Here is a 25,680-nt window from a genome sequence, read left to right as displayed (position 1 = left end):
TACCTTTCCCCCCCCCACCTTTTCCCCTTCCTTCCCTTCTCTTCCCTCTTCCCCTCCCCTCCCCTCCCCTTCCTTTCCCCATTCCCCTTCCCTTCCCTTCCCTTCCCTTCCCTTCCCTTCCCTTCCCTTCCCTTCCCTTCCCTTCCCTTCCTTCCCTTCCCTTCCCTTCCCTTCCCTTCCCTTCCCTTCCCTTCCCTTCCCTTCCCTTCCCTTCCCTTCCCTCCCCTCCCCTCCCCCTCCCCTTCCCCTTCCCCTTCCCCTTCCCCTTCCCCTCAGAGAGGCTCCATGTGCCCCCCCCCCAGCCCCCTCCCAGCCCCAGGGGACTCCCCCAGCAGCAGCTTCCCCCTGCAGCTGGCCCCTGCCTGCCCCCGGCTGGCGGCAGAGCTGTGCCAGGCAGCAGCAGAGGGGCTGCAGGGAGCCTGTGCCCGCCGCGGCAGGAGGGGCAGAGCCGCTGGGGGGCAGGGGAAGGGCCCCCAGGGTTGCTCACCGCAGCTCTCCGGGATGTGGGAGTTCATCAGGCCAAGCTCCCAGGCTCGTTTGATGAGGGGCACAGGGTACTGGGGGGGGCAGGGCAGCGCTCAGCCGCGGGCACAGCCTGCCCTGCCGGGGGAGGGGCACTGCAGGGCTGCTCTCTGCCTGTACCTCCCCAGTCCTGTCGTACTCAGCGGCCGCAGGAATGATCTCCTCCAGGGCAAACTTCCGAGCCGTGGCCTGGAACTCCTTCTGCTCCTCGGTCAGCTCTGCAGGGCCAGCCCCGGGCATGGCACTCACCCAGGGTGCCAGCTGCCAGCCTGGCAGGCAGGGCTCAGCCCAGCCAGCAGTGCCTCAGCTGCCTCTGGCTGCCCTGGGAGAGCCTCCTCACATCCCTCCCCCACCCCCTCGGGGCCTCCTGCCCGAGGAACCCCCCCGGGCACTGGCACTGGAGTGGGCAGCGCAAGGGCAGCTGCAGGGCAGTGCCCCAGGCAAGGAGCTGCTGCTGTGCCGAGGGAGGGCAGCAGGGGCTGGAGGCAGAGCAGGGCTGCTGCTGTGCCCACGCTGGCTGCAGAGCTCCGACAGCTGCAGCTGTGCCCTCTGGAGCAGCCCAGGGGCAGGGGAGTTGCTGCCTGGCACCTGCCTGGCACCTGCCTGTCCCCGAGCCCAGCTCAGGCTGCAGGCGGCCATGGGGCACGGTGAAAGCCAAGCTGGCACCGCTCCTCCCGGCAGCTGTGGCATGGGGCAGAGCCCAGCTGTGCTGCGGCTGCCTGGCAGTGCCCTGGGCTCTGCCCCTGCCCCTTGCCCTGCCCGCCCACAGCCTCGGGACTCACCGAAGCTGAAGCCAGGCCCAGCTGTGCTGCTGTGCACATCTGGAGCAGCTCTGCCAGCCAGGCCTCGCCATCCGTGCCCTGCCACTGCTCGCAGCACCTGCTGGGCACAGAGAGCCCGGGGGGGGTGAGAGGCTGGGCACAGAGAGCCCGGGGGGAGGTGAGAGGCTGGGCACAGAGAGCCCGGGGGGAGGTGAGAGGCTGGGCACAGAGAGCCCGGGGGGGGTGAGAGGCTGGGCACAGAGAGCCCGGGGGGGTGAGAGGCTGGGCACAGAGAGCCCGGGGGGGGTGAGAGGCTGGGCACAGAGAGCCCGGGGGGAGGTCAGAGGCTGGGCACAGAGAGCCCGGGGGGGGTGAGAGGCTGGGCACAGAGAGCCCGGGGGGAGGTCAGAGGCTGGGCACAGAGAGCCCGGGGGGGGTGAGAGGCTGGGCACAGAGAGCCCGGGGGGGGGTGAGAGGCTGGGCACAGAGAGCCCGGGGAGGGGGTGAGAGGCTGGGCACAGAGAGCCCGGGGGGGGTGAGAGGCTGGGCACAGAGAGCCCGGGGGGGGGGTGAGAGGCTGGGCACAGAGAGCCCGGGGGGGGTGAGAGGCTGGGCACAGAGAGGCCGGGGGGGGTGAGAGGCTGGGCACAGAGAGCCCGGGGGGGATCAGAGGCTGGGCACAGAGAGCCCGGGGGGGGTGAGAGGCTGGGCACAGAGAGCCCGGGGGGGGTGAGAGGCTGGGCAGAGCTTGTTCGGGGGAGGGGGGGGGTCAGAGGGTGGGCACAGGTTGCTCGGGGGGGGGTCAGAGGGTGGGCACCGGTTGCTCCGGGGGGGTCAGAGACTGGGCACAGGTTGCTGGGGGGGGTCAGAGGGTGGGCACAGGTTGCTCAGGGGAGATCAGAGGCTGGGCACAGGTTGCTCGGGGGGGGTCAGAGACTGGGCACAGGTTGCTCGGGGGGGTCAGAGGCTGGGCACAGGTTGCTCGGGGGGGGTCAGAGGGTGGGCACAGGTTGCTCGGGGGGGTCAGAGGGTGGGCACAGGTTGCTCGGGGGGGGTCAGAGACTGGGCACAGGTTGCTCGGGGGGGGGTCAGAGACTGGGCACAGGTTGCTCGGGGGGGGGTCAGAGGGTGGGCACAGGTTGCTCGGGGGGGGTCAGAGACTGGGCACAGGTTGCTCGGGGGGGGGTCAGAGGCTGGGCACAGGTTGCTCGGGGGGGGGTCAGAGGGTGGGCACAGGTTGCCGTGCAGGGGGGCACAGGCCTGGCACAGCTGCCAGAGCCTCCCGCTCCGGAGGCTTCCCAGCCCTGCCTGGATACTGTGACCCCCTGGGGTCTGCTCCCGGGGCCCTGCCCTGGGGAGCCGCAGAGGTCCCCTCCAGCGCCCACAGCCTTGTGCCAAGCGGGCACTGGCAAGACCCAACCCTGGGCACTGTGCGGGAGCTTCGCTGCAGCTGCCCCGAGCTGCCCAAACCCTTCCCGGGGCAGCCGCAGCCTGCGCTCGGCTCCGGGCGGCGCCCCCGGGGCTGGCTGCGGCTCTGCGCCGCTCGGCCCCGCTCGTCCCTGCGCCCTTCACCTTTCCCCCAGTCCGCGGCGGCTGCGGGCACGGCGCTGCCTGCTGCGGGCACGGCGCTGCCTGCCCCGGAACGGCGCTGCCTGCTCCGGGAACGGCGCTGCCTGCCCCGGGAACGGCGCTGCCTGCCCCGGGAACGGCGCTGCCTGCCCCGGGAACGGCGCTGCCTGCTCCGGGCACGGCGCTGCCTGCCGCGGGCACGGCGCTGCCTGCCCCGGAACGGCGCTGCCTGCCGCGGGCACGGCGCTGCCTGCCCCGGAACGGCGCTGCCTGCCCCGGGAACGGCGCTGCCTGCCGCGGGCACGGCGCTGCCTGCCCCGGGAACGGCGCTGCCTGCCGCGGGCACGGCGCTGCCTGCCCCGGAACGGCGCTGCCTGCTGCGGGCACGGCGCTGCCTGCCCCGGAACGGCGCTGCCTGCTCCGGGCACGGCGCTGCCTGCTGCGGGCACGGCGCTGCCTGCCCCGGAACGGCGCTGCCTGCTCCGGAACGGCGCTGCCTGCCCCGGAACGGCGCTGCCTGCCCCGGAACGGCGCTGCCTGCTCCGGGAACGGCGCTGCCTGCTGCGGGCACGGCGCTGCCTGCCCCGGAACGGCGCTGCCTGCCCCGGAACGGCGCTGCCTGCCCCGGAACGGCGCTGCCTGCTCCGGGAACGGCGCTGCCTGCCGCGGGCACGGCGCTGCCTGCCCCGGAACGGCGCTGCCTGCCGCGGGCACGGCGCTGCCTGCCCCGGAACGGCGCTGCCTGCTCCGGGCACGGCGCTGCCTGCTGCGGGCACGGCGCTGCCTGCCCCGGGAACGGCGCTGCCTGCTCCGGGCACGGCGCTGCCTGCCGCGGGCACGGCGCTGCCTGCCCCGGAACGGCGCTGCCTGCCCCGGAACGGCGCTGCCTGCCGCGGGCACGGCGCTGCCTGCCCCGGAACGGCGCTGCCTGCCCCGGGAGCGCTGGGGGCAGCCCCGGCGGAGCCGCCGCGGGTCCCTCGGCCGCTGCCCGCAGCCGCAGCGGCGCCAGGAGGGGCAGCGACCGCCCCCGGGGCCGCCCCCAGGCCGGTTCGGCGCTGGGCCGAGAGCCGCCGGGCCCGGGGCTGGCTGTGCCCGGCCGGGACCCCCTCCCGCTCAGTCTTGGTACCGGTGGCGGCAGCCAAGCTCGGGCCGAGACCTCCCGGGCCCGTCCCGCCCCCGAGCCCCAGTCCCCGGGCCCGTCCCGGCCTCACCCTGCCGGCTCCGAACGCTGCCATGGCGGGGAGGGCGCTGCGCGGCCGCGGCGGATCCCAGCAGCGCCTGTGCGGGCGGCCCCGGGCGGCTGGGGGCGGCGCTGGGGGCCCGGGGAGGGGCAGGGGAGAGAGGGGAGGGGAAGGGGAAGGGGAAGGGGAAGGGGAAGGGGAAGGGGAAGGGGAAGGGGAAGGGGAAGGGGAAGGGGAAGGGGAAGGGGAAGGGGAAGGGGAAGGGGAAGGGGAAGGGGAAGGGGAAGGGGAAGGGCAGCGCAGGTTGACACCAAGCTGGGAGCAGGTGTGGAGCTGTGAGAGGGCAGCAGAGCCCTGCAGAGGGACCTGGCCAGGCTGGATGGGTGGGCAGAGGCCAAGGGGATGAGACTGAACAAGTCCCAGTGCAGGTTCTGCACTTTGGCCACAGCAACCCCAAGCAGCACTGCAGGCTGGGGCCAGAGTGGCTGAGAGCAGGCAGGCAGAGAGGGCCCTGGGGGTGCTGGCAGAGAGGAGCTGCAGAGGAGGCAGCAGTGCCCAGGTGGGCAGCAGAGCCAATGGCATCCTGGGCTGGCTCAGGAGCAGTGTGGGCAGCAGGACAAGGGAGGTTCTTGTGCCCCTGTGCTCAGCACTGCTCAGGCCACCCCTGCAGTGCTGTGTCCGGTTCTGGGCTCCTCCATTGCAGAGAGCTGTTGAGGTGCTGGAAGGTGCCCAGAGCAGGGCAGCAAGGCTGGGGAGGGCCTGGAGCACAGCCCTGTGAGGAGAGGCTGAGGGAGCTGGGGGTGTGCAGCCTGCAGCAGAGGAGGCTCAGGGCAGAGCTCATTGCTGTCTGCAGCTACCTGCAGGGAGGCTGTAGCCAGGTGGGGTTGGGCTCTGCTGCCAGGCAGCCAGGGACAGAAGGGGACACAGCCTGAAGCTGTGCCAGGGCAGGTTCAGGCTGGATGTGATGAGGAAGTTGTTGGCAGAGAGAGTGATTGGCACTGGAATGGGCTGCCCAGGGAGGTGGTGGAGTGGCCGTGGCTGGAGGTGTTCAGGCAAAGCCTGGAGGGGGCACTGAGTGCCATGGTCTGGGTGACTGGGCAGGGCTGGGGGAGAGGTTAGGCCGGAGGAGCTTGGAGCTCTCTGCCAACCTGCTTGGTTCTGTGGTTCGGGGAAGGGAGAGAAGGGGAAGGAAGGGGGAGAAGGGGAAGGAAGGGGGAGAAGGGGAAGGAAGGGGGAGAAGGGGAAGGAAGGGGGAGAAGGGGAAGGAAGGGGGAGAAGGGGAAGGAAGGGGGAGAAGGGGAAGGAAGGGGGAGAAGGGGAAGGAAGGGGGAGAAGGGGAAGGAAGGGGGAGAAGGGGAAGGAAGGGGGAGAAGGGGAAGGAAGGGGGAGAAGGGGAAGGAAGGGGGAGAAGGGGAAGGAAGGGGGAGAAGGGGAAGGAAGGGGGAGAAGGGGAAGGAAGGGGGAGAAGGGGAAGGAAGGGGGAGAAGGGGAAGGAAGGGGGAGAAGGGGAAGGAAGGGGGAGAAGGGGAAGGAAGGGGGAGAAGGGGAAGGAGGAGGGAGAAGGGGAAGGAGGAGGGAGAAGGGGAAGGGAGAAAAGGGGAAGGGAGGAAAGGGGAAGGGAGGGGAAGAGAGAGGAGGGGAAGGGAGAGGAGGGGAAGGGAGAGGAGGGGAAGGGAGAGGAGGGGAAGGGAGGGGAAGGGAGAGGAGGGGAAGGGAGAGGAGGGGGAGGAGGGGGAGGGGGAGGAGGGGGAGGAAGGGGAGGGGGAAGAGGGGAAGGGGGAGGAGGGGAAGGGGAGGAGGAGGGGAAGGGAGAGGAGGGGAAGGGAGAGGAGGGGAAGGGAGAGGAGGGGAAGGGAGAGGAGGGGAAGGGAGAGAGGGAAGGGAAGGCTCTGGGCCTGCCGCTGCTCCCCAGCGCCTTGCCGGTCTCAGCCGCCGGCCCCGGGGGCTGCTCCCTGCCAGCCGCAGGGCTCCGCTGCCGCGGGCGCTGCCTCCCGTGCAAGGCTGCCAGCCTGGCCCTGCCCTCTCCGCGCCCCCGTGGCCCCCTCCGGCCCCGCTGCCGTGTCCCAGGCCCCTGGGGGTTAATGGCCTCCCGCGCCCCGGTCCCGCTGCCGCCCAGCACTCGGGAGGGCGCTCCCGGGGCCGCCGCCCGGTGCCGGCTCCAGAGCTGAAGTTCTCCTCCAGGCTCCCTCCAGCCCTTCCCCACCCTGGCCTGGTGCCTGGGGTTGCTGTGCCCCAGCTGATTGCCCCCCCGGGAGCCTTGGCAGCTTCCAGCCCTGGCTTAAGGAGCAGCCTGGGAAGCAGCCTTGGTGCCCGGGAGGGGACGGAGATGCCTGGGGGCAGGCATCTAAGGGTCCCCTGCTCGCCCCCAGCCCCTGCCTCCGGGCTGGGACCTCCAGCTGGAGAAGCCCACAGGGGCACAGGGACCCCTGGCCCAGAGCCCACCTGGGTCCTGCTGCGGCGTGGCAGAAGCTGAAAGAATGGATCCGGACCCAGGAGTAGAGAAAACACATTGGGACGAGAAAGCAACCCTGAGCCCCGGGCACCCACGGCCAGGAGGGCACCCAGGGGTGCAGGAGGGCACCTGGGCACCAGGAGGGGTCTCTGACATCTGGAGGAAGGCACCAGGAGGGCACTCAGGTGTCCAGGATGTGAGCCAGGCATCAGGAGGGCACTCAGGAGTCCAGAAGAGGGCAGACGTGCCCAGGTGGGGTTCCACACGTCAGGAGGGCACTCAGGAGTCCAGGAGGGGTTTCAGATACCCAGGAGGGCACTTGGGCATCCAGGAGAGGACCCAGGCGTCAGGAGGGCACCCAGGAGTCGACAGGTACCAGGAGGTCACCCAGGCAGCAGGAGGGCACTCGGGTGTCCAGAAGAGGACAGAGGTGCCCAGGTGGGGTGCCACACATCAGGAGGGCACTTGGGTGTCAGGAGGGCATCCAGGTGTCCAGAGGAGGCCCCAGGCGCCCAGGTGGTGCCCCAGGTGGTGCCCCAGGCGCCCAGGGGGTGCCCCAGGCGCGGCTCAGGCGGCGCTGAGCAGGCGGCGCTTGGGCGCGGTGGCAGTGTAGGGATGCCAGCGCCACTCCACGTCGGCAGCCTCGCCCTGCTCCAGCGTGCCCAGGCGGATCAGGTAGGCTGTGGGCACACAACGGGCACACGTTGGGGACGCAGGGGGGCACAGGGCACGGCTGGGGGCACAGAGGGGCACAGAGGGGCACGCTGGGCACACTCACGGCGCAGCTGGAACCGGGGTCCGACCTCCTCCAGCTCCACCGTCCGGCCCCGGCGCTTGTAGGTGTGGTTCCTGCAGGGCAGGGTCGGGTTGGGGGCGTGGGGGAAGGCCACCAGGGGGGTCCCCGAGTGCCACCTCCCCCCGCCCCCACCCACCTGACCAGGATGACGTCATCCTGGTTGGCGAAGGTCACCACGCGGCGGCTGTCCGGGCGGGGCACGGGGAAGAGATGCTTCAGGATGGTCCCGATCTGGGGAGGGGGCAGGGACCAGCTCAGACCCCCCCCCGAGCGCCCCTGGCCCCAGCACGCCCCAAGCATCCTCCTCACGGCCCCCCAACACCCCCCCACAACCCCCCCACGTGCCCAGCACAACCCCCCATGTCCCCCTGCCCCCCCCCACACCCTCCACATCCCCCCTCTCATCCCCTTTCTATACACCCTTATACCCCCCCAGCCCCTCCCTATACCCTCCATGTCGCCCCCACCCCCCACATCCCCTCTCTGTACCCTCCACACCCCCTCCACACCCCCTCTCTATATGCTCCACAACCCCCCCCACATTCCCTCCCTATACCCTTCACATCCCCTCCACATCCCCTCTCTGCACCCTCCACACCCCCTCCACATCCTCTCCCCACACCCTCCACGTCGCCCCCACCCCCCACATCCCCTCCCTATACCCTTCACCCCCCCCCCACTCCCCCGGTCCCCCACCTGCCACATCCCTGCCATGTCCCCAGCCCCTCACATCCTCTCCCTGTCCTCACCACCCCCAAGTCCCCCCCCCCCCCGAGTTCCCACCAGGTCCTGCCCCCCCCCGCCCCTTACTCGTCGCCCCAGGGCCGAGTCCAGGTGCAGCAGCAGCAGGTGGGGGGCAGCCAGGGGGGCTCCCCCCAGCCCCCCCACCTCCTGCCGCAGGACGACGCCGCTGAGGGTGAAGTGGGCGGTGGGGCCGTGGGGCAGGTGGCACAGGACCAGCCCGTCTGGGGGGGGGGGCACGGGGGGCAGGGGCACAGGAGCAGCGTCAGGAGGTGACCCCTGGCCAGCAGGCACCACCTCGTTAGCCCCACCCTTCATCAGCCACACCCCTTCTCTAGCCCCACCCCTTCCTTCATCCCACCCAATGGCCCCACCCATTCACCAGCCACATCCCTGTTAGGCACACCCCCCTGTTAGCCCCGCCCATTAACCCCACCCCTCCATCAGCCCAACCTCTTCATTGGCTCTGCTCCTGCGTTAGCCCCACCCACTCCCTGGTTCCACCCCAGCAGCCCCACCCCTTCATTATCTGCCCCTCCCATCAGCCCCACCCCTCCATCAACCCAACCTCTTGATTGGCTCCACTCCTCCATTACCCCCACCCCTTTGCCAGCCCCACCCCCTCTCTGGTCCCACTCCTTAATTATCTGCCCCTCCCACCAGCCCCACCCCCTTTTGTTAGCCCCACCCTCCATTAATCCCACCCATCAGCCCCACCCCTCCACCAACCCAACCTCTTCATTGGCTCCATTCCTCCATTAACCCCGCCCCTTTGCCAGCCCCACCCCCTCCCTGGTCCCACCTCTTAATTATCTGCCCCTCCCACCAGCCTCACCCCCCTTTGTTAGCCCCACCCTCCATTAACCCCCCCCATTGGCCCCACCCCTCCATCAACCCAACCTCTTCATTGGCTCCACTCCTCCCTTGGCCCCACCCCTTTGTTAGCCCCACCCACCCCCTGGTCCCACCCCATCAGCCCCGCCCCTCCATCAGCTCCACCCCTCCACTGGCCCCACCCCCCCGCTCCCAGCATGCCGCGGGGCTCACCGGGCCTGCCGCGGGTCTCGTGCACCACCAGCAGGTCGCTGACCCCCGCGGCCTGGCAGGCCCCGACCAGGGCCCCCAGCTCCGCCCGGCCGCGGTTCATGCGGCGGGCACCGGGCAGCAGCAGGCACAGCTCCTGCGGGCACAGCTCCTGCGGGCACCGCTCCTGCGGGCACCGCCCCCACCCACCCGCGGGGACACTGACCCCACCCACCCGACACACCCACAGGGACACTGACCCCACCCACCTGACACACCCACAGGGATGCTGACCCCACCCACCCGACACACCCAAGAGGACACTGACCCCACCCACCCAACACACCCGCGGGGACGCTGACCCCACCCACCTGACACACCCACAGGGACACCCACCCCACCCACTGACCCCTCTGAACCCACCTGGGGACACTGACCCCACCCACCCGACACACCCGCGGGGGCACTTACCCCACCCACCCGACACACCCCCAGGGACACTGACCCCACCCACCCGACACACCCACGGGGGCACTGACCCCACCCACCTGACACACCCGCGGGGACACTGACCCCACCCACCCGACACACCTGTGGGGACAGCCACCCCACCCACTGACCCCTCTCAACCCAACCACGGGGACACTGACCCCACCCCTCTCAACCCACCTGGGGATGCTGACCCCACCCACCGACCCCTCCCAACCCGCCCGGGACGCTGGCCCCGCCCCCCGCCCCGCCCACCTTGGCGAAGAGCCGCAGGCGCGCGCTGGGCTCCCGGGACGTCGTCACCATCACCTTGGGGGGCTCCAGCCCTGCCCACCTGTACTCATCATCCTGGCTGCTGCTGCCAGCTGCAGAGGGCACAGGCAGGGCTTGGCACCCCCCCTGGGTGCCCCCAACCCCCCCCCCCCACCCTGGGGCCACCTGGGCCTGCTGTGGGGGTGAGCAAATCCCCTGGGGTGGGGCCAGACCTGAGCCCATTTGGATGCCCATTTTGGGCCAGAGCTGAGCCAATTTTGATGCCCATTTTGGGCCAGAGCTGAGCCCATTTTGATGCCCATTTTGGGCCAAACCTGAGCCCATTTTGATGCCCATTTTGGGCCAGAGCTGAGCCAATTCTGATGCCCACTTTGGGTCAAACCTGAGCCAATTTTGATGCCCACTTTGGGCCAGAGATGAGCCAATTTGGATGCTCACTTTGGGGAAACCTGACCCAATTTTGATGCCCATTTTGGGCCAAACCTGACCCAATTTTGGGCCAAACCTGACCCAATTTTGATGCCAATTTTGGGCCAAACCTGAGACAATTTTGATGCCCATTTTGGGCCAGAGCTGAGCCAATTTTGATGCCCACTTTGGGCCAGACTTGAGCCAATCTGATGCCCACTTTGGGCTGACTCTGAGCCAATCTGATGCCCATTTTGGGGCTGACTGGGGCAAACCTGCCCCCACTGAGTGGGCAAATCTCACCTCTACAGGGCAGAATGATCCAAACTCCACTTTGCCCTTGCAGGGCTTTGGGGCAGATTTTGGTCCCATTTTGGGGCTAAATGTCCAAGTTTGATGTTCCCTTCGGGGGAGGCTGTGAGGGAACCTCCCCCCTCCCCTCCCCCTCTTTCCCTTCTCCCCTTCCCCCCCCAGCTCCTCTTCCATGCCCTGCTGGGTGGCATCAGAGCAGACTGCAGCTGGATTCTGAGGACATCCCAGGCAAGTCCAAGCCCCCTTTTTTCTGGGGGGAGGGGGCAGAGGTGAAATGAGGCAAATGTGGTCCCTGGCAGCCCTCACCCAGCCCGGGGGTGTCCAACTCCAGCTCCTTCTGCAGGGCCAGGGCCTCGCGCCGCAGCTCGGTGGGCAGCAGCTGGTTCTCTGCGGGGGCACAGGGACAGGTGGGCACAGAGCTGGGGGCTCAGCCCCACATCCCCCCCAGCCCTCCCCCTCCAAACTCCTCTTTAACCTCCCCAGACTCCCTCTAGCCCCCTTGGCCCCTCCCCAAACCCTCCTTCCCCCCAGGAGTCTCCTTTCTACCCTCCCCCAACCCTCCCCTGCCAAATCCTCTCTATCCTCCCCCACCCCTCCTCCTCCTGCACTCCCTCTTCATGCCCCAGCCCCAGACTCACCCCCAAAGCTTTCACCCCCTCTGCCCCCCCAAATCCTCACCATCCTCCCCACTTAGCCCCCTCAAACCCCTCTTTGCCCCCTGCCCCAAGCCTCTCCAAACTCTCCCTGTACCCCCCCACCCCCCCCTGTACTGCCCCCCAACCCCCTGATCCCCACCCTGGGACCTCCTTCTCTCCCCCAAACCTCCCTTTCCTCCCTCAGCCCCCCAGGTCCCACTCCACACCCCCAAACCCCTTCACCCCCTCAGCACTCTGCTGAAGCCCTCCCTGCTCCCCTCACTCCTGCTCCCCCCCTCCCTTGCTCCCCACCCCTCCCTTCTCCCTGCTCCCACCTCCTGCTCCCCCCCAACCCCCATCCCTGCTCCCCCTAACTCCTATTCCCCCCATCCCTGCTCCCCAACTTCTACTCTCCCCCAACTTCCACCCCCCTGCTCCCTCCCAACTCCTACTCCCCCCACTCCTCCCCTTTACTCCCCCCACACCTACTCCAAACTCCCCCCACCCTACTTGCCCCAACTCCTGCTCCCTCCCCATCCCCTGTTCCCCCCTCACCTCTGCTCCCCCTCCAACTCCTGCTCCTCCCTCCCTCTCCCCTCCTCCCTCCCACCCCCCACTCCCCTATTTCTACTCTCCTCCACTCTGCCCCCTGCTGCCCCCCCGCTCCCCACTCCAGTCCCCCCCCAGCTCCTTTCCCCACACTCCTCCCCAGCCCCCTCCCACTCCACACTCCAGTCCACCACCCAGCTTTCTCCCCACTCTGCCCTCCCCCTTGCTCCTCCCCCCACTCCTCACTCCAGTCCCCCCCAGCTCCTTTCTCCCCACTCTGCCCTCCCCTCTGCTCCTCCCCCAACTCCCCACTCCAGTGCCCCCCCCAGCTCCCCCACTCCTCACTCCAGTCCCCCCCAGCTCCTCCTTTCCCCCCTGCTCCCACCCTGCTCTTCCCCCCCACTCCCCACTCCCCTGCCCCCACCCTGCTGCCCCTCCACCCCTCCTCCCCCCCCACCATCCAGGGCTCGCTGCAGCCTCTGCTTCTTCTCCTCCTGGCGCCGCAGCTGCTCCTCCTGCGCCCTGCGCTGCAGGTACTCGCGGCGCTGCCGGGCCTGGCGCCGCAGCTGCCCCGGGACAGGGACAGGCAGGGACAGGGACACACAGACAGGGACGTCAGGGAGGCATCAGCACAGCCCAGGGGGACAGCAGGGACAGCTCCCGGGGGGCGTCAGGAACAGCCCAGGGGGACGTCGGAGAAGGACACAGGGACAGCCAGAGGGACATCAGAGAGGGACAGGGACAGCCCGGGGGGACATCAGGGACAGCCTGGGGGGACATCAGGGACAGCTCCCAGGGGGACATCAGGGACAGCTCCCAGGGGGACATCAGGGACAGCCCGGGGGGGGTGACAGGGGCAGCTCTTGAGAGGGTGACAGGGGCAGCCAGGGGGACATCAGGGACAGCCCCCAGGGACATCAGGGACAGCTCCCGGGGTGGGTGACAGGGAGGGACATGAGGACAGGCCAGAGGGACACAAGGACAGGTCAGAGAACATCAGAGGGAGACAGGGACAGCCCAGGAGGACATCAGGGACAGCCCAGAGGGACAGGGACAGCTCCGAGGAACATGAGAGAGGGACAGGGACAGCTCAGGGGGACATCAGGACAGGCAGGGGTCTATCGGGGAAGGACACAGGGACAGGCAGAGGACAGCAGAGGGACAGGGACAGGTCAGAGGGACACAGGGACAGGCCAGAGGACATCAGAGGGACACAGGGACAGGTCAGAGGGACACAGGGACAGGCCAGGGGGACACAGGGACAGGTCAGAGGACATCAGAGGGACACAGAGACAGGTCAGAGGGACACAGGGACAGGTCAGAGGACATCAGAGGGACACAGGGACAGGTCAGAGGGACACAGGGACAGCAGAGGGGCACAGGGACAGGTCAGAGGGACATCAGGGACAGGTCAGAGGGACATCAGGGACAGCAGAGGGCGGGGGAGTGCTGGGCATGGGGAGGGAACATCCCCAGGTGGGTCCAGAGGAGGCTGGCAGGGGCAGGGGGCGAGGGGGGGCAGGGGACACAGAGGGGGACACTTGGTGGGGAGGGGGACACCGAGGGGGAAGGATCTGATGAGTCCCCGTGGGGTCGCATGGGGACACTGCCGGGGGTGGCTTGGCCGCTGTGGGGGGGGACATGAGGACAACGCTGGGGGGTGGGGGACGATAACGAGGGCGAGGGGACAGTGTGGGGGACACCACGGAAGGGTTGGGGGCAGGAGGGGCCAGGGGGACACTGGATATAGACAGAGGGACTCTGGGGGGGGTCACTGAGGGGACATCGTGGGGGGGTGGTTTGGACACTGCAGAGAGATATGGGGGGGACAAGGGGAGGGGACACGTGGAGGGGCAGGGGACACTGGGGGGGACTGAGTGGGACAAGGGGGGGATGGGACACATGGAGGGGCAGGGGACACTGGGGGGGGGCCCTGAGTGGGACAAGGGGAGGGAGATGCTGGGGGGAGCTCTGCGGGGGGGACACTGAGGGACTCTGAAGACACTGAGGGGAACGAGGAGAGGGTAGGGGGAGGGCACTGGGGGGGGTCGCGGGGGCAGAGGGGGACGAGACAGCTCTGGGGACCCCGAGGGGCAAATGGGGGCGCTGGGGGGGGGACACCGCGGGAAGGGGGACAGGGGGGCGGGAGGGCACCGGAGGGGCGTGGGGGCACCGGGCAGGGACGCGGAGGACACAAAGCAGCGACGGGAGAGGGGAGCAGAGGGTACCGGAGGGGCCCTGTGGGGATAGCGGGGACCGGGAGGAGGAGCGGCGGGGGGCGGACGGAGGACGCTGGGACACGGCCGGGGGGGTCCCGGGGGGGGGTCCGGGAGGGGCACAAAGCGCCGCGGGGGGGTCCCGGGGGGGGGGGGGGTCCGGAAGGGGCACAAAGCGCCGCGGGGGGGTCCCGGGGGGGGGGGGGGGGGGCCGGAAGGGGCACAAAGCGCCGCGGGGGGATGCAGGAGCAGCCCCGGGGCCGCCTCGGCCGCCGCTCCCTCACCATTGCGCCTCACGCCGCTCCGCCACACGCCGGAGCCTCCCAACACCGCCGCCGCTGATTGGCCAGGCCGTGGGAGACCAATGGGAGCGCCCGATGCTGCCATAGGAGGGCGGGGAGAGGGCGGAGACAGCTGCGCCCTCACTCAAGATGGCGACCGGGAAGGCTTCGCCACGAAGCGCCGTCAGCCTGCCAGGAACGCGCTGATTGGCGGAGCGCCGGGCGCAAGGGGCACAGCATCGCAGCATCGCAGCATCAGAGCATCACAGCAGCACAGCATCACAGCATCACAGCATCAGAGCATCACAGCACCACAGCATCAGAGCATCAGAGCATCACAGCACCACAGCATCAGAGCATCGCAGCATCACAGCATCACAGCATCAGAGCATCACAGCACCACAGCATCAGAGCATCAGAGCATCACAGCACCACAGCATCACAGCATCAGAGCATCGCAGCATCAGAGCATCGCAGCATCGCAGCATCACAGCACCACAGCATCAGAGCATCAGAGCATCAGAGCATCGCAGCATCAGAGCATCAGAGCATCACAGCATCAGAGCATCAGAGCATCGCAGCACCACAGCATCAGAGCATCAGAGCATTGCAGCATCACAGCATCGCAGCGTCGCAGCATCAGAGCACCACAGTATCACAGCATCACAGCATTAGAGCACCACAGCATCACAGCATCACAGCACCACAGCATCACAGCATCGCAGTATCAGAGCATCACAGTATCGCAGCATCACAGCATCACAGCACCACAGCATCGCAGCACCGCAGCATCAGAGCATCACAGCATCAGAGCATCAGAGCATCGCAGCATCAGAGCATCGCAGCATCACAGCATCAGAGCATCGCAGCATCAGAGCATCAGAGCATCGCAGCATCACAGCATCACAGCATCGCAGCATCGCAGCATCAGAGCATCGCAGCATCAGAGCATCGCAGCACCGCAGCATCACAGCATTAGAGCACCACAGCATCACAGCATTAGAGCACCACAGCATCACAGCATCACAGCATCACAGCACCACAGCATCACAGCATTAGAGCACCACAGCATCACAGCATCACAGCACCGCAGCATCACAGCATTAGAGCACCACAGCATCACAGCATCACAGCACCACAGCATCACAGCATTAGAGCACCACAGCACCACAGCATCACAGCATCACAGCATCACAGTATCTCACAGCATCGCAGCATCGCAGCATCACAGCATCACAGCATCAGTATCACAGTATCACAGCATCACAGCATCACAGCATCACAGCATCACAGCATCACAGTATCTCACAGCATCACAGCATCACAGCATCACAGCATCACAGCATCTCACAGCATCACAGTATCTCACAGCATCACAGTATCAGAGCATCACAGCATCACAGCATCACAGCATCACAGTATCTCACAGCATCACAGCATCACAGCATCACAGCATCACAGTATCTCACAGCATCACAGCATCACAGCATCACAGTATCTCACAGCATCACAGTATCTCACAGCATCACAGTATCACAGCATCACAGCATCACAGCATCTCACAGCATCACAGTATCTCACAGCATCACAGCATCACAGCATCACAGCATCACAGCATCACAGTATCTCACAGCATCACAGCATCACAGCATCACAGTATCTCACAGCATCACAGTATCTCACAGCATCACAGTATCACAGCATCACAGCATCACAGCATCACAGCATCTCACAGCATCACAGTATCTCACAGCATCACAGTATCACAGCATCACAGCATCACAGCATCTCACAGCATCACAGTATCATCATCAGGGTTGGCAGAGACCTCACAGATCATCAAGTCCAACCCTTTACCACAGAGCTCAAGGCCAGACCATGGCACCAAGTGCCACGTCCAGTCCTGCCTTGAACAGCTCCAGGGACGGCGACTCCACCACCTCCCCGGGCAGCCCATTCCAGTGGCCAATGACTCTCTCAGGGAAGAACTTTCTCCTCACCTCCAGCCTAAATCTCCCCTGGTGCAGCCTGAGGCTGTGTCCTCTCGTTCTGGTGCTGGCCACCTGAGAGAAGAGAGCAACCTCCTCCTGGCCACAACCTCCTCTCAGGTAGTTGTAGACAGCAATGAGGTCACCCCTGAGCCTCCTCTTCTCCAGGCTAACCAATCCCAGCTCCCTCAGCCTCTCCTCGTAGGGCTGTGCTCAAGGCCTCTCCCCAGCCTCGTTGCCCTTCTCTGGACACGCTCAAGCATCTCAATGTCCCTCCTAAACTGGGGGGCCCAGAACTGAACACAGCACTCAAGGTGTGGTCTAACCAGTGCAGAGTACAGGGGCAGAATGACCTCCCTGCTCCTGCTGGCCACACCATTCCTGATGCAGGCCAGGATGCCACTGGCTCTCTTGGCCACCTGGGCACACTGCTGGCTCATGTTCAGGCAGGTAGCAATCAGCACCCCCAGATCCCTCTCTGTCTGGCTGCTCTCAACCACTCTGACCCCAGCCTGTATCTCTGCATGGGGTTGTTGTGGCCAAAGTGCAGCACCCTGCACTTGGAGCTATTGAAGTCATCCCCTTGGACTCTGCCCATCTGTGCAGGTGGTCAAGGTCCCGCTGCAGAGCCCTTCTGCCCTCCAACCCAGCCACATCTGCCCCCAGCTTGGTGTCATCTGCAAACTTGCTGATGCCTGACTCCATGCCCTCATCCAGATCATCTATGAAGATGGTAAAGAGGATGGGGCCCAGCACAGATCCCTGAGGGACACCACTAGTGACAGCTGCCAGCTGGATGTGGCACCATTCACCACCACTCTCTGGGCTTGGCCCTCCAGCCAGTTCCTAACCCAGCACAGAGTGTTGCCATCCAAGCCATGGGCTGACAGCTTAGCCAGCAGTGTGCTGTGGGGGACAGTGTCAAAGGCCTTGCTGAAGCCCAGACAGAGCACATCCACAGGCCTCCCCACAGCCACCAAGCAGTCACCTGATCATAGAAGGAGATCAGGTTGGAGAGGCAGGATCTGCCCTTCCTAAACCCATGCTGGCTGGACCTGAGCCCTTTGCCATCCCTCAGGTGTGCAGTTATTGTCCCCCATGGACCATCTGATCTCTGTCTGACGCAGATCAGGCCCCAGAGATGTTCCCTTGTTTTTGACCCCCTGAGCCTGGCTGTCCCTGCCTTGGAGGTGGCCTCTGGCATGGTTTGGGTGGAGAGCTGAGTGACACTGTGCCAAGGCTGCAGGTTTAGAACCCCTCCAGCCATGGGGACTCCACCACCTCCCTGAGCAGCCTGTCCCAGTGCCCAGGTGGCTCCTGGTGCCCAACCTAAACCTCCCCTGGCACAGCTTGAGGCCATTTCCTCTTTTCCTGTCACCTGTCACTGGGGAGAAGAGGTTGGTCCTCACCTCCCCTCAGCCTCTTCTCCACACTAACCCCCCCCAGCTTCCTCAGCTGCTCCTTCCCAGCCCTGCTCTCCAGACCCCTCCCTCCCTTTATTGCCCTTCTCTGGACCTGCTGCAGCCCCTCAGTGTCCTTGGGTAGGGAGCCCAGAACTGAGCCCCGTACTCAGGGTACGAGTCTGAGGGGCAAGCCCTGCGCTGCCGGCCACACCATTGCCGATCCAGGCCAGGCTGCCGGTGGCTTTCGTGGCCCTTAGCCTGGTGCTGGAGCAGGGTGGCTGCTGCTGGCTGCTCCTCTGCCGGGGAGCTGCAGAAGGGCTGCAGCCTGGGGGCACCGAGTGAGTGCCCCCGGCAGGGCTGGCTGCAGCCGCTGCGCAGTGGCTCCAGTGTCCGGACGCTCCTGCTCCCAGTCCTCCCCTTGCCCCTTGCCTCTGTCACCCACCCATGCGTAGCAGGGACGCACGGACGAGGTCTCGGTGGCACCGTGCCCTGCGCTCCCGCGGCCCCTGCCCGCGGGCACCCTGCGCTGCCTCCGCAGCCTTCGCTGCTCAGCCTGCGCGGGCAGGATGCGCCTGGCGACAGGTGACGTCAGAGGCGCTCGGGCTGCTATTGGCGAGCAGTAAGTGTCAGCCAATGGTGGAGAGGGGGGCGGAGCTTGTGAGCGAGGCGGCTCGATGGGGCCGGGCAGGTGCTGGGGGGTCCTCGGCGGAGCGGCCGCTTGTGGGGCACGGGGACCTCCTTTGGCGGCCACTGGGAGCCCTCCTGGGGTTCCCCTGGAGCCCCTTCCCCTCCAGGGGTAGGGCCTCCGCCGCCGCCCTGGGCAGCCTGGGCCGGGGGCCGCAGCCCCAAGGGGGAGAAGTTGCTGCTCGTGCCCAAGCTGAGCCTCTCCTGGAGCAACTTGAGGCCCACGCATCGCCCACCCGCAACCCACCCACCCATCGCCCACCCCACCCACCCGCAACCCACCCGCACCCCACCTACCCATCGCCCACCCCACCCACCCGCACCCCACCCGCACCCCACCCGCCCATCGCCCACCCCACCCACCCGCACCCCACCTGCCCATGCCAAGTGGCGCAGCACAGACCCGGGGTGCAGCCCAGGAGGGGCCCAGCCCTGCCCCGCAGCTGTGTCTGCTGATGGTGCGAGAGGTGGAAGCCTTCAAGAGATGCAGCAGCACAGACCCGGTGAGTTACTGACCAAAACCTCTCCCTGCCCCTCCACAGCTTCTCCTCTGGGTTCCCACTCATCTCCTGCTGCCCCACAGAGCTGGGGTCTGCAGCAGAACTCTTCTCAACCAGCACCACAGGCCTGGGAAGCTCTTGGCCCACAGGCAGCAGACTTGGATGGCTCCAGCTCAGACAGAGCAGGGCAGCTGCTGCTCTCCCCAGCCCTGATGGCTCCAGCAAAGGTCACTGCTGCCTGGACACCACCGAGGTGGCTTTCAGTGGGTGGCCTTGTGTACACCTGGAGCCCAGCAGTGGCACGGAAAGGGAAGGCTCAAAGCCAGACCCCACAGATGAGGCCCTCTGCAAGTCCTTCAGCACTGCCCAGAGCAGCTCAGGCCTTGGTGTGAGCTGCTGCCTGAGGGCTTGGGGGCTGTGGAATGAAGACCTTGCAGGGGAGTCCCTCGGGCATCCTGTTCACAGAGCTCCCTGGTGGTAATTTGCTTCTGCTGGGAACTTTCTTTCCTCCTTTTCCTCCTCCTCTGCCCTCCAAGGAGGTTCCACTGTGCTCGGCTCTGTGGTGATGCCTCATGGCCAAGGTTTGCCCTGGAGGTGGCAGAGGAACCCCCAACATCACCAGCACTGCCTGCAAGGACAGGATGGGAGAGATCTGCTTGGACACAATGGGCTTGGGGCTGCATCCTGCCTCCATGGACCATGTCCCTCTTTGTGAATCACCAGCCCTGTGAAGCAGAGGCTCCTGGCAGCTCCATCCTGCCCTTCTGGGAGCTGAGGTCACCATGGCTGGGTGCTGTTGGAGGGCTTGGGTGAAGATGAGAACTGGGATGAAAACCAATCAAATGAGATGCACACAAATAGCAGCATAAAATGGGTTGGGTTGGAAGGGACCTCCAGAGGTCATCCAGTCCAACCCCCGGGCAGTGACCAGGAATGTCCTCCACTAGATCAGGTTGCTCAGAGTCTTACTGAGCCTCACTTTGAATATCTCCAGGGCTGAAGCCTCAACCTATTGCAATGTTCCAGCACCCTCCCGGGGCAGAACTTGTTCCTGACATCCAATCTGAAGCTTTAATTTCAAACTGTTGCCCTCATCCTGTCCCTGCAGGCTGCTCTAAGGTCACCAGCTCTTCACCACCATCCTGCATAAGATTGCCCTAGAGGAGCTGATGGCTTGGAGCTGGATGAGCCTTGAGGTGGGTCATCGACCAGCTGAATGTCAGCAAGTTGCAGGTGACACCAAAGTGGAAGGAGCAGCTGTGATACCCACCAGGGTCCTGGTGCCACCCAGAGAAATGTCATCAGGATGAAGAAATGGCCTGAGAGGAACCTCCTGGGGCTCTATACCAGGGCAAGTGCAAAGTCTTGCCCCTGGGGAGGGACAGTTCCCAGCAGCAGGACACCAAAGTGACCATGAAGCATGAGCCCTTGCTGAAAGGGCAGGTCATGGTGGAGGGTGGTGGTCCTTCACTTCTGCCTGGGGAGGTCACCTCTGGAGGGCTGAGTCCATTGGTAGGCTTCAAGCCCCATGGTGCTTTGCTCCAGCCAACGCTTTCCTTTGGAAGCTGGAAGGACATCAGCATGGGATGGAAGAGCAGCAGCAGATCCAACTCAGCCTGGGACAGTTGGGGTTTGGTTTCCATTGTCATGGAGCTGCCCTTGGGAAGCCAGGTCCTTTGGGATCTGGTGGGATTAACCTGACCAACTGGGACAGGTGGGTCTTCACCAACAAGCTGGTCAGACCTCCGTGGCGAACTTGACACTGGGCTTAGGGAGGTGCCCCCGAGATGATGAAGACACTGAAGCATCTCTTCTAGGACAGACAGATTGACCTTGGGCTTTCCTGTTCCTGACCACCCATGGAGGCCAGTGTGGGGAAGCTCAGGCCTTCAGCTCCTTCACCACCACCTCTCTGGAGATCAGTTGAGCTGCATGGTAGCCCCTGAGGAGGTCTGGTGGCACCAGCAAAGTCCCCTCCACCAGCATTTTGGGAACAACATGAAACCAAGATGGGTCCAAGGTAATGTTTAATGGTGCAGAAAGGATGAGGAGGGACAAGGTAGGACAGAAACCATCAATGATGGGCACCAGGGATGCCCAGAAGTGGCTTTTGGCCAATGCTGGGGTGTTAGAGAAGCTCCAGCTTCAGCTGGACAAGTCAGGACAGGGGCAACAGTGCTGGGGATGTGGCCATGGGCATCATCTTCAGCTTCTTGCTGTGGTTTGGCAGGGTCAAAGGGATGGGGACAGCTGAGGTCTCCAAGTGGTCAGTGGTGGGTCCAGGTTAAGAGCTTCTCAGCCAGGTTGAGGAAGGATTTGGGGGGTTTGGAGGCTCAAGCTGCTCCAGCTGCTCCAGGAGCCCACATGCAGCTCGTGTGAGGTGGTGAGGGTGGGGTAGATGTTTCCTCTCTGTCCACCAGTGAGGACAGTGTGAGAAGGGGACTAATTGCTGCCTTGGGCTGGTCTCTCCTGGCCATATGCAGAGGCATTGGCCTGGCTGGTCCTGGCAGCTGTCCTCCAGACAGAGAGGATGTTCTTGACCTCAATGTTTGGGTCCAGGGCATCCGTGAGGGTGTCCACAAAGGCAGCAGAGACCTGATTGTCCTCCAGGAAGCACCTAAAGGCATACTTCAACCTAGAGGTGAGACAGAGCAGGGGGTGAGTGGTGGTGGGATGGAGGTCCCACCGTGCCCAGCAGCCAGCCATGGCCAGCATTGGCTGCCCACTCTGTTGGTCAAGGCTGCTGATCAATGGTGGCCAAGATTTCAAGCCAGTGGTGGCTCTCAGTGGTAGTCAAGGCTGCTGGTCAAAGGTGGCACTTGATGGTAGCCAGCACTGTTGGTCAGTGGTGGTCAAGGCTGCTGGTCAATGGTGGCCAAGATTGCTGGCCAGTGGTGACTCTCAATGGTGGCCATGGCTGCTAGTCAACAGTGGCCAACACCTTGTGCTAGAGGCCACCCTGAGGTACCGATGGTTGGAGAGAGGAAAAACCTCTTCCTATCAGCGGTGATGCCACCTTGGGACAGGCCCCTCCAAGATGAGCATCTCCAAAGATGTAGGTCCACCAACAGTGAACCAGATGAGGCCTTGATTAAGCTGCCTGGAGCAGAACCTGGACCAGAGAACTCCAGAGGTCTCTTCCCCAGCCAAGCCCTCCTGAGATGTGACTTCTGCCACAGCTGTGACAGTCCTAGGACATGGTCTGAACTTACTCATATTCAGGTTGAAGATTGGACAGTGCCACCAGGATCATCTCGTGCAGCTCAATGAGGAAGAAGTCGAGGTTGATGCTGGCCAGTGCCAAGGTCAGGTCCTTCATCTCCTTCACATCCAGCTGTGCTTGGAACTCCTCAGGGACCAGGCAGAAGGGATCCTGCGAAGACCAACCAGCTCCCACATCAAGGGGACCCCAGCACACCCCACCCAGATGACCTCAGAGGTCACATCTGACAGAGGAAGGAGAACCACAACCCCTCTTGAGCCCTTGAGCCTCCTATCTGGGCCACCAGAGAGGTTCAGTCTTGAGAGTACCCAGAGAAGTGTATTCTTCATTTGGCCCAGGGAAGGGGCAAGAAAAGGACTTCCAGAGTGGTTGTGATGTCCTATTCCTTTCTCCTCCTGAGGTGCCAAATCTCCTATCTCCTCCTCCCATCCTACATCTCCCTCACCTGGTTCATCTGCACCAACAGCATGGACCTGCGAGCTGCCAGGAGCTGCCAGAGCGACAGGATGTGCTTCAGCTGGGTGTTGGGCACCACCTGAAGAGGGACAGAGAAGGACCTCAGGTCCTGGAGGATGACACGTTGGGCCACCAACATCTCCTGATGGCTGCACCTCAGCTGCTCAGTTCAAACATCCCAGCGAGCTCATCTACAGACCATCACCAGCATCCCCCATGGAGGTGTCCCAGGCCATCTCCAGGGCCCAAGGTGTCCCCAGAGGTGGACATGGAATGAAGACCTGCCCCCACCTAGCCAAGCTTTTAAACCCACTCAGGTGCCCAGGCTCTTTTTCTCTGAGCAGGAGACCCCCAACCCTCCATGCACTTGGGGACTTGGAGCACATGAAGGTGGTGGAAGCCATGGGGGGTGCAAAGCTCTGCCCAGAGAGGCCAGAGGGCGATGAAGACACAAAGGTCCTGCTTCCCACCCCACCCCTTGCCCCTTGCCCACCGGCAGGTCCTGGAACTGCTTGGCATTGGCGTCCATCCTCAGCTCCTGCTGAACGTAGTCGGGCAGTGGCCGCTCTGGGTCCCCACCTGTCACAGCCAGGAACTCGGCAGCCACCTTCAGGGTGGCCAAGGCCTTGGAGAGAGCATTGACCGAGCGAGCTTCTTCCATGATGCGCTTCTGCTGGTTGATGCTGAGCTGCTCCTGCCACGAGAACACCAACGCTGGGACCCAGCAAGGGCTGGGACCACCAAAGTGCAGTGTCCTCCCAGACTCCTCGTGCCCCTGGAGCAGCAGAGCTGCGGCCTCTGCCTGAGTTGGGCATTGGATCTTCCTGCGTGGCAGCCTGGTCTCCGTGGCCCCATTGTGTCATGGGACATGAGGGCCTGCCCTCACCCTCAGGTTTGGAGGGAGATGACCATGGGCTGCTTCTTACCTGGGGCAGCTGGTCCTTGACTTTCATCTTGGTGTCCTGGAGGGTCCTCACATTGTTGAGGGCAATGGATGGAATGGTCTGGAAAGGGTTTGAGACAGGTAGTCACGAACCTGCCTGGTGTCACTTAATGGGGTCAGCAGAGAAGCTCAGCTGGGCAGGTGTGGGTCTGTGGGGTGGCCCCAGGAGTTCTGCAGGAAGTGTCTGATGGCATCCTGAGACTGCTGTGGAGTTGTGGAGGTCAGGGGAGGTCCCTGATGGCTGGGGGAAGGCATCTCCATGAAGGAGATGTAGCCTGACCTCCATCTCCAGCCAGGTGATGGAGAAAGTCCTCTTGGAAACCATTCTGAAGGACCAAAAGAGTCCAACAGGGACTGATCTTCCCCTTCAGGAGAACATGGACCCCCGTGGGTGCAGGACAGCCTGGTTTTAGTGTCCTCAGGTCCCCTTTTCCCATCACATCCAGGCTTTAATTCCAAAGAATGGAGGCCAACAGCCCCAGCCAGAGATGTGCTCCAGCAAGGTGGCTCAGAGTCCAACTTTGGACCCTGGAAAATGCCTCCTGAAGTTCTTGGACTAACTCCCAGCTCCCCCAAGAGACCAGGTTGACATCTCCTTTCCAGAAGTCAGGGCTGAAGGTCCTTACCTGCCTTCTCTGGCCAGCATTTCATGGCCACTAAAGTGGGTTTCTGGCCATGGAAGTCCTCCAGAACCCAAGGAGCAGAGACAGATGCAGAGCAGGCATCTGCCAGTGACTCTGGTTGAGTCTCCTGGCTTCAGAAGCAGCTAGACACAGACCCCAGGCCCACTCCTGACCTGGGACAATCCAACTTGGCCACTGCTGAGCTCACCTGAGTCTTGATGACAGGCTTCCCGCTGATGAAGCGTTGAACCACTTGGCGCTGCAGCATCTGGAAGTCGAAGTAGGTTGTCCTGGTGCCATCTTCATCTATCTCATACTGCAGGTTGGCCAGGGCTGTGGTCAACAGATCACTCTTGGTGATGGCCAACACGGAGGAGGGCTTCACTTCTGCTGCTGAGATGGACCTGGGAGGCAGAAGGTTGCTCTTTGTGGGTGCAGCCTCATCTTGCTCTGTGTGGGTGCAGCCTCATCCTGCTCTGCCATCAAGGACCTGCTCTACTGAACACCAAAACCATCAAGACCTTCCAATATCACCATCTGGCCACCACAGCTGCCTTGCAAGTTGAACATCAGCCCTGGAAACCTCTTATGGAGCCTTTATGTCGAGTGGAAGAGGTGGACAAGCCACCAGCTGAGCAGATAGAGACCTACCGTTGCTTCTCCCTGGTGACCTGTGCGGCCGTGTCCACGCAGCTGTTCTGCAGCTGTATGAGGAACGTAGTCACCAAGTGGCTGATGGAGAATTGGGTGGGGAGGAGGTTAAGGATGGTGGTGGTGCTGGTGTTGATCTCCTTTGGCGAGAGGTCTGGCTTGACAATGACGCCTGGAAGAGGGTGGGAAAGGTCTTCTATGGATCCATGAGGAAGTTCCTCCTATCACTGAGGTCTTGGAAGGGGTTTTCAAGGAGGTTTCTGTCTCATTGGAGGGTTTTTAGAAGGTGGAACAAGCAAGGTCAGCAGCTTCCAGCTTGGAAGCTTCAGAGCATCTCCAGAAGAATCATGGAATGGTTTAGGTTGGAAGAGGCCTTGGGCATCGTGGAGCCCAACCACTGCCAAGTCACCACCAAACCATGTCCCTCAGCACCACATCTCCATGGCTGTGAAATCCCTCCAAGGACCCCACCACTGCCCTGGGAATGCTGGGCCAAGCCTTGGCAACCCTTTAGGGTGAGACCATTTCTCCCTGTTTCTAACCTAAACCTCCCCTGGAGCAACCTGAGACCATTTCCTCTTGTCCCATCGCTTGGGAGAGGACTTTGACCCCCACCTGGCTCCAAGCTCCTTTCAGGGAGTTGTAGCTAGCAAGAAGGTCTTCCCTCAGCCTCTTTTTCTCCAGGCTGAACAACCCCAGGTCCTTCATCTCCAGAAGAAAGGGCCACCAAAGAGGGACATGGTGTCCTGAGGGTGACCACGTACCTGAGCTGTGTGGGTTCATCTTGATGTTGCTCCAGACTTTCCGGATGGTCTCAATGGCTCTGCTGAACGCCTGGCACTGGTCCTCTGCGGGCACAGAGAGAGGAGAAAGCAGCCCCGTGAAGGAGACATCTCAGGTCTAGGGATGACTTCCAACAGACACATCACTGCAGGTGTCACATTGGGCATCAAGACCATGTGTGACATCACCAGGCACCATGAGCTGAAAAGCCCATCTCA

At 64.2% G+C, this 25,680-nt stretch overlaps 3 protein-coding genes and 1 long non-coding RNA gene across 4 annotated transcripts in view; all 4 read right to left on the bottom strand.

Moving 5' to 3' along the window:
- Window positions 1-272: 272 nt before the first annotated feature.
- On the bottom strand, window positions 273-4,162 carry LOC135174376 (medium-chain specific acyl-CoA dehydrogenase, mitochondrial-like). Its single transcript, XM_064141646.1, has 4 exons — window positions 4,064-4,162; window positions 1,305-1,401; window positions 643-740; window positions 273-557 (listed from the first exon to the last, which is right to left on the bottom strand). Exons 1-4 carry the CDS (start codon window positions 4,085-4,087, stop codon window positions 273-275), a joined length of 504 nt encoding a protein of 167 aa, XP_063997716.1. The 5' UTR covers window positions 4,088-4,162.
- Window positions 2,768-3,021, bottom strand: LOC135174384 (uncharacterized). The gene is made up of 2 exons (XR_010301865.1): window positions 2,936-3,021; window positions 2,768-2,894 (listed from the first exon to the last, which is right to left on the bottom strand). It is a non-coding gene; the product is annotated as an uncharacterized LOC135174384 (long non-coding RNA).
- Window positions 4,163-6,529: 2,367 nt separating the features above from the next.
- IMP4 (IMP U3 small nucleolar ribonucleoprotein 4) lies at window positions 6,530-14,294 on the bottom strand. The gene is made up of 9 exons (XM_064141649.1): window positions 14,212-14,294; window positions 12,169-12,277; window positions 10,834-10,914; window positions 9,790-9,899; window positions 9,070-9,202; window positions 8,092-8,246; window positions 7,418-7,512; window positions 7,264-7,334; window positions 6,530-7,165 (listed from the first exon to the last, which is right to left on the bottom strand). Exons 1-9 carry the CDS (start codon window positions 14,212-14,214, stop codon window positions 7,053-7,055), a joined length of 870 nt encoding a protein of 289 aa, XP_063997719.1. The 5' UTR covers window positions 14,215-14,294; the 3' UTR covers window positions 6,530-7,052.
- Window positions 14,295-20,798: 6,504 nt separating this feature from the next.
- Window positions 20,799-25,680, bottom strand: part of LOC135174375 (E3 ubiquitin-protein ligase rnf213-alpha-like) — a 31,279-nt gene continuing 26,397 nt past the window's right edge. Inside the window, exons 34-41 of the mRNA XM_064141645.1 lie at window positions 25,444-25,527; window positions 24,680-24,851; window positions 24,237-24,432; window positions 23,389-23,466; window positions 22,956-23,156; window positions 22,452-22,541; window positions 21,996-22,156; window positions 20,799-21,418 (exon numbers count right to left, since the gene is read on the bottom strand). Of these exons, the coding sequence (XP_063997715.1) occupies window positions 21,226-21,418; window positions 21,996-22,156; window positions 22,452-22,541; window positions 22,956-23,156; window positions 23,389-23,466; window positions 24,237-24,432; window positions 24,680-24,851; window positions 25,444-25,527 (1,175 nt within the window). The 3' untranslated portion in view covers window positions 20,799-21,225. The remainder of the gene's footprint in view (window positions 21,419-21,995; window positions 22,157-22,451; window positions 22,542-22,955; window positions 23,157-23,388; window positions 23,467-24,236; window positions 24,433-24,679; window positions 24,852-25,443; window positions 25,528-25,680) is intronic.

Source organism: Pogoniulus pusillus, unplaced genomic scaffold (genome assembly GCF_015220805.1).
Source record: "Pogoniulus pusillus isolate bPogPus1 unplaced genomic scaffold, bPogPus1.pri scaffold_62_arrow_ctg1, whole genome shotgun sequence".
Classification (NCBI taxonomy): domain Eukaryota; kingdom Metazoa; phylum Chordata; class Aves; order Piciformes; family Lybiidae; genus Pogoniulus; species Pogoniulus pusillus.
The sequence above is the reverse complement of the archived record's forward strand: the minus strand, read 5'-3'. Positions and strand labels throughout refer to the sequence as shown.

Coding starts and splice junctions, on each gene's coding strand:
- LOC135174376 (XM_064141646.1), bottom strand. CDS start 4,087: ATGGCAGCGTTCGGAGCCGGCAGG. Junction 741..1,304: donor TGGGCCTGGCTTCAGCTTCG/GTGAGTCCCGAG, acceptor CTGGCCCTGCAG/AGCTGACCGAGGAGCAGAAG. Junction 558..642: donor AGTACGACAGGACTGGGGAG/GTACAGGCAGAG, acceptor TGCCCCCCCCAG/TACCCTGTGCCCCTCATCAA.
- IMP4 (XM_064141649.1), bottom strand. Junction 9,900..10,833: donor GTTGGACACCCCCGGGCTGG/GTGAGGGCTGCC, acceptor TGCCCTCTGCAG/CTGGCAGCAGCAGCCAGGAT. Junction 7,513..8,091: donor ACTCGGCCCTGGGGCGACGA/GTAAGGGGCGGG, acceptor CCCCCTCCCCAG/ATCGGGACCATCCTGAAGCA.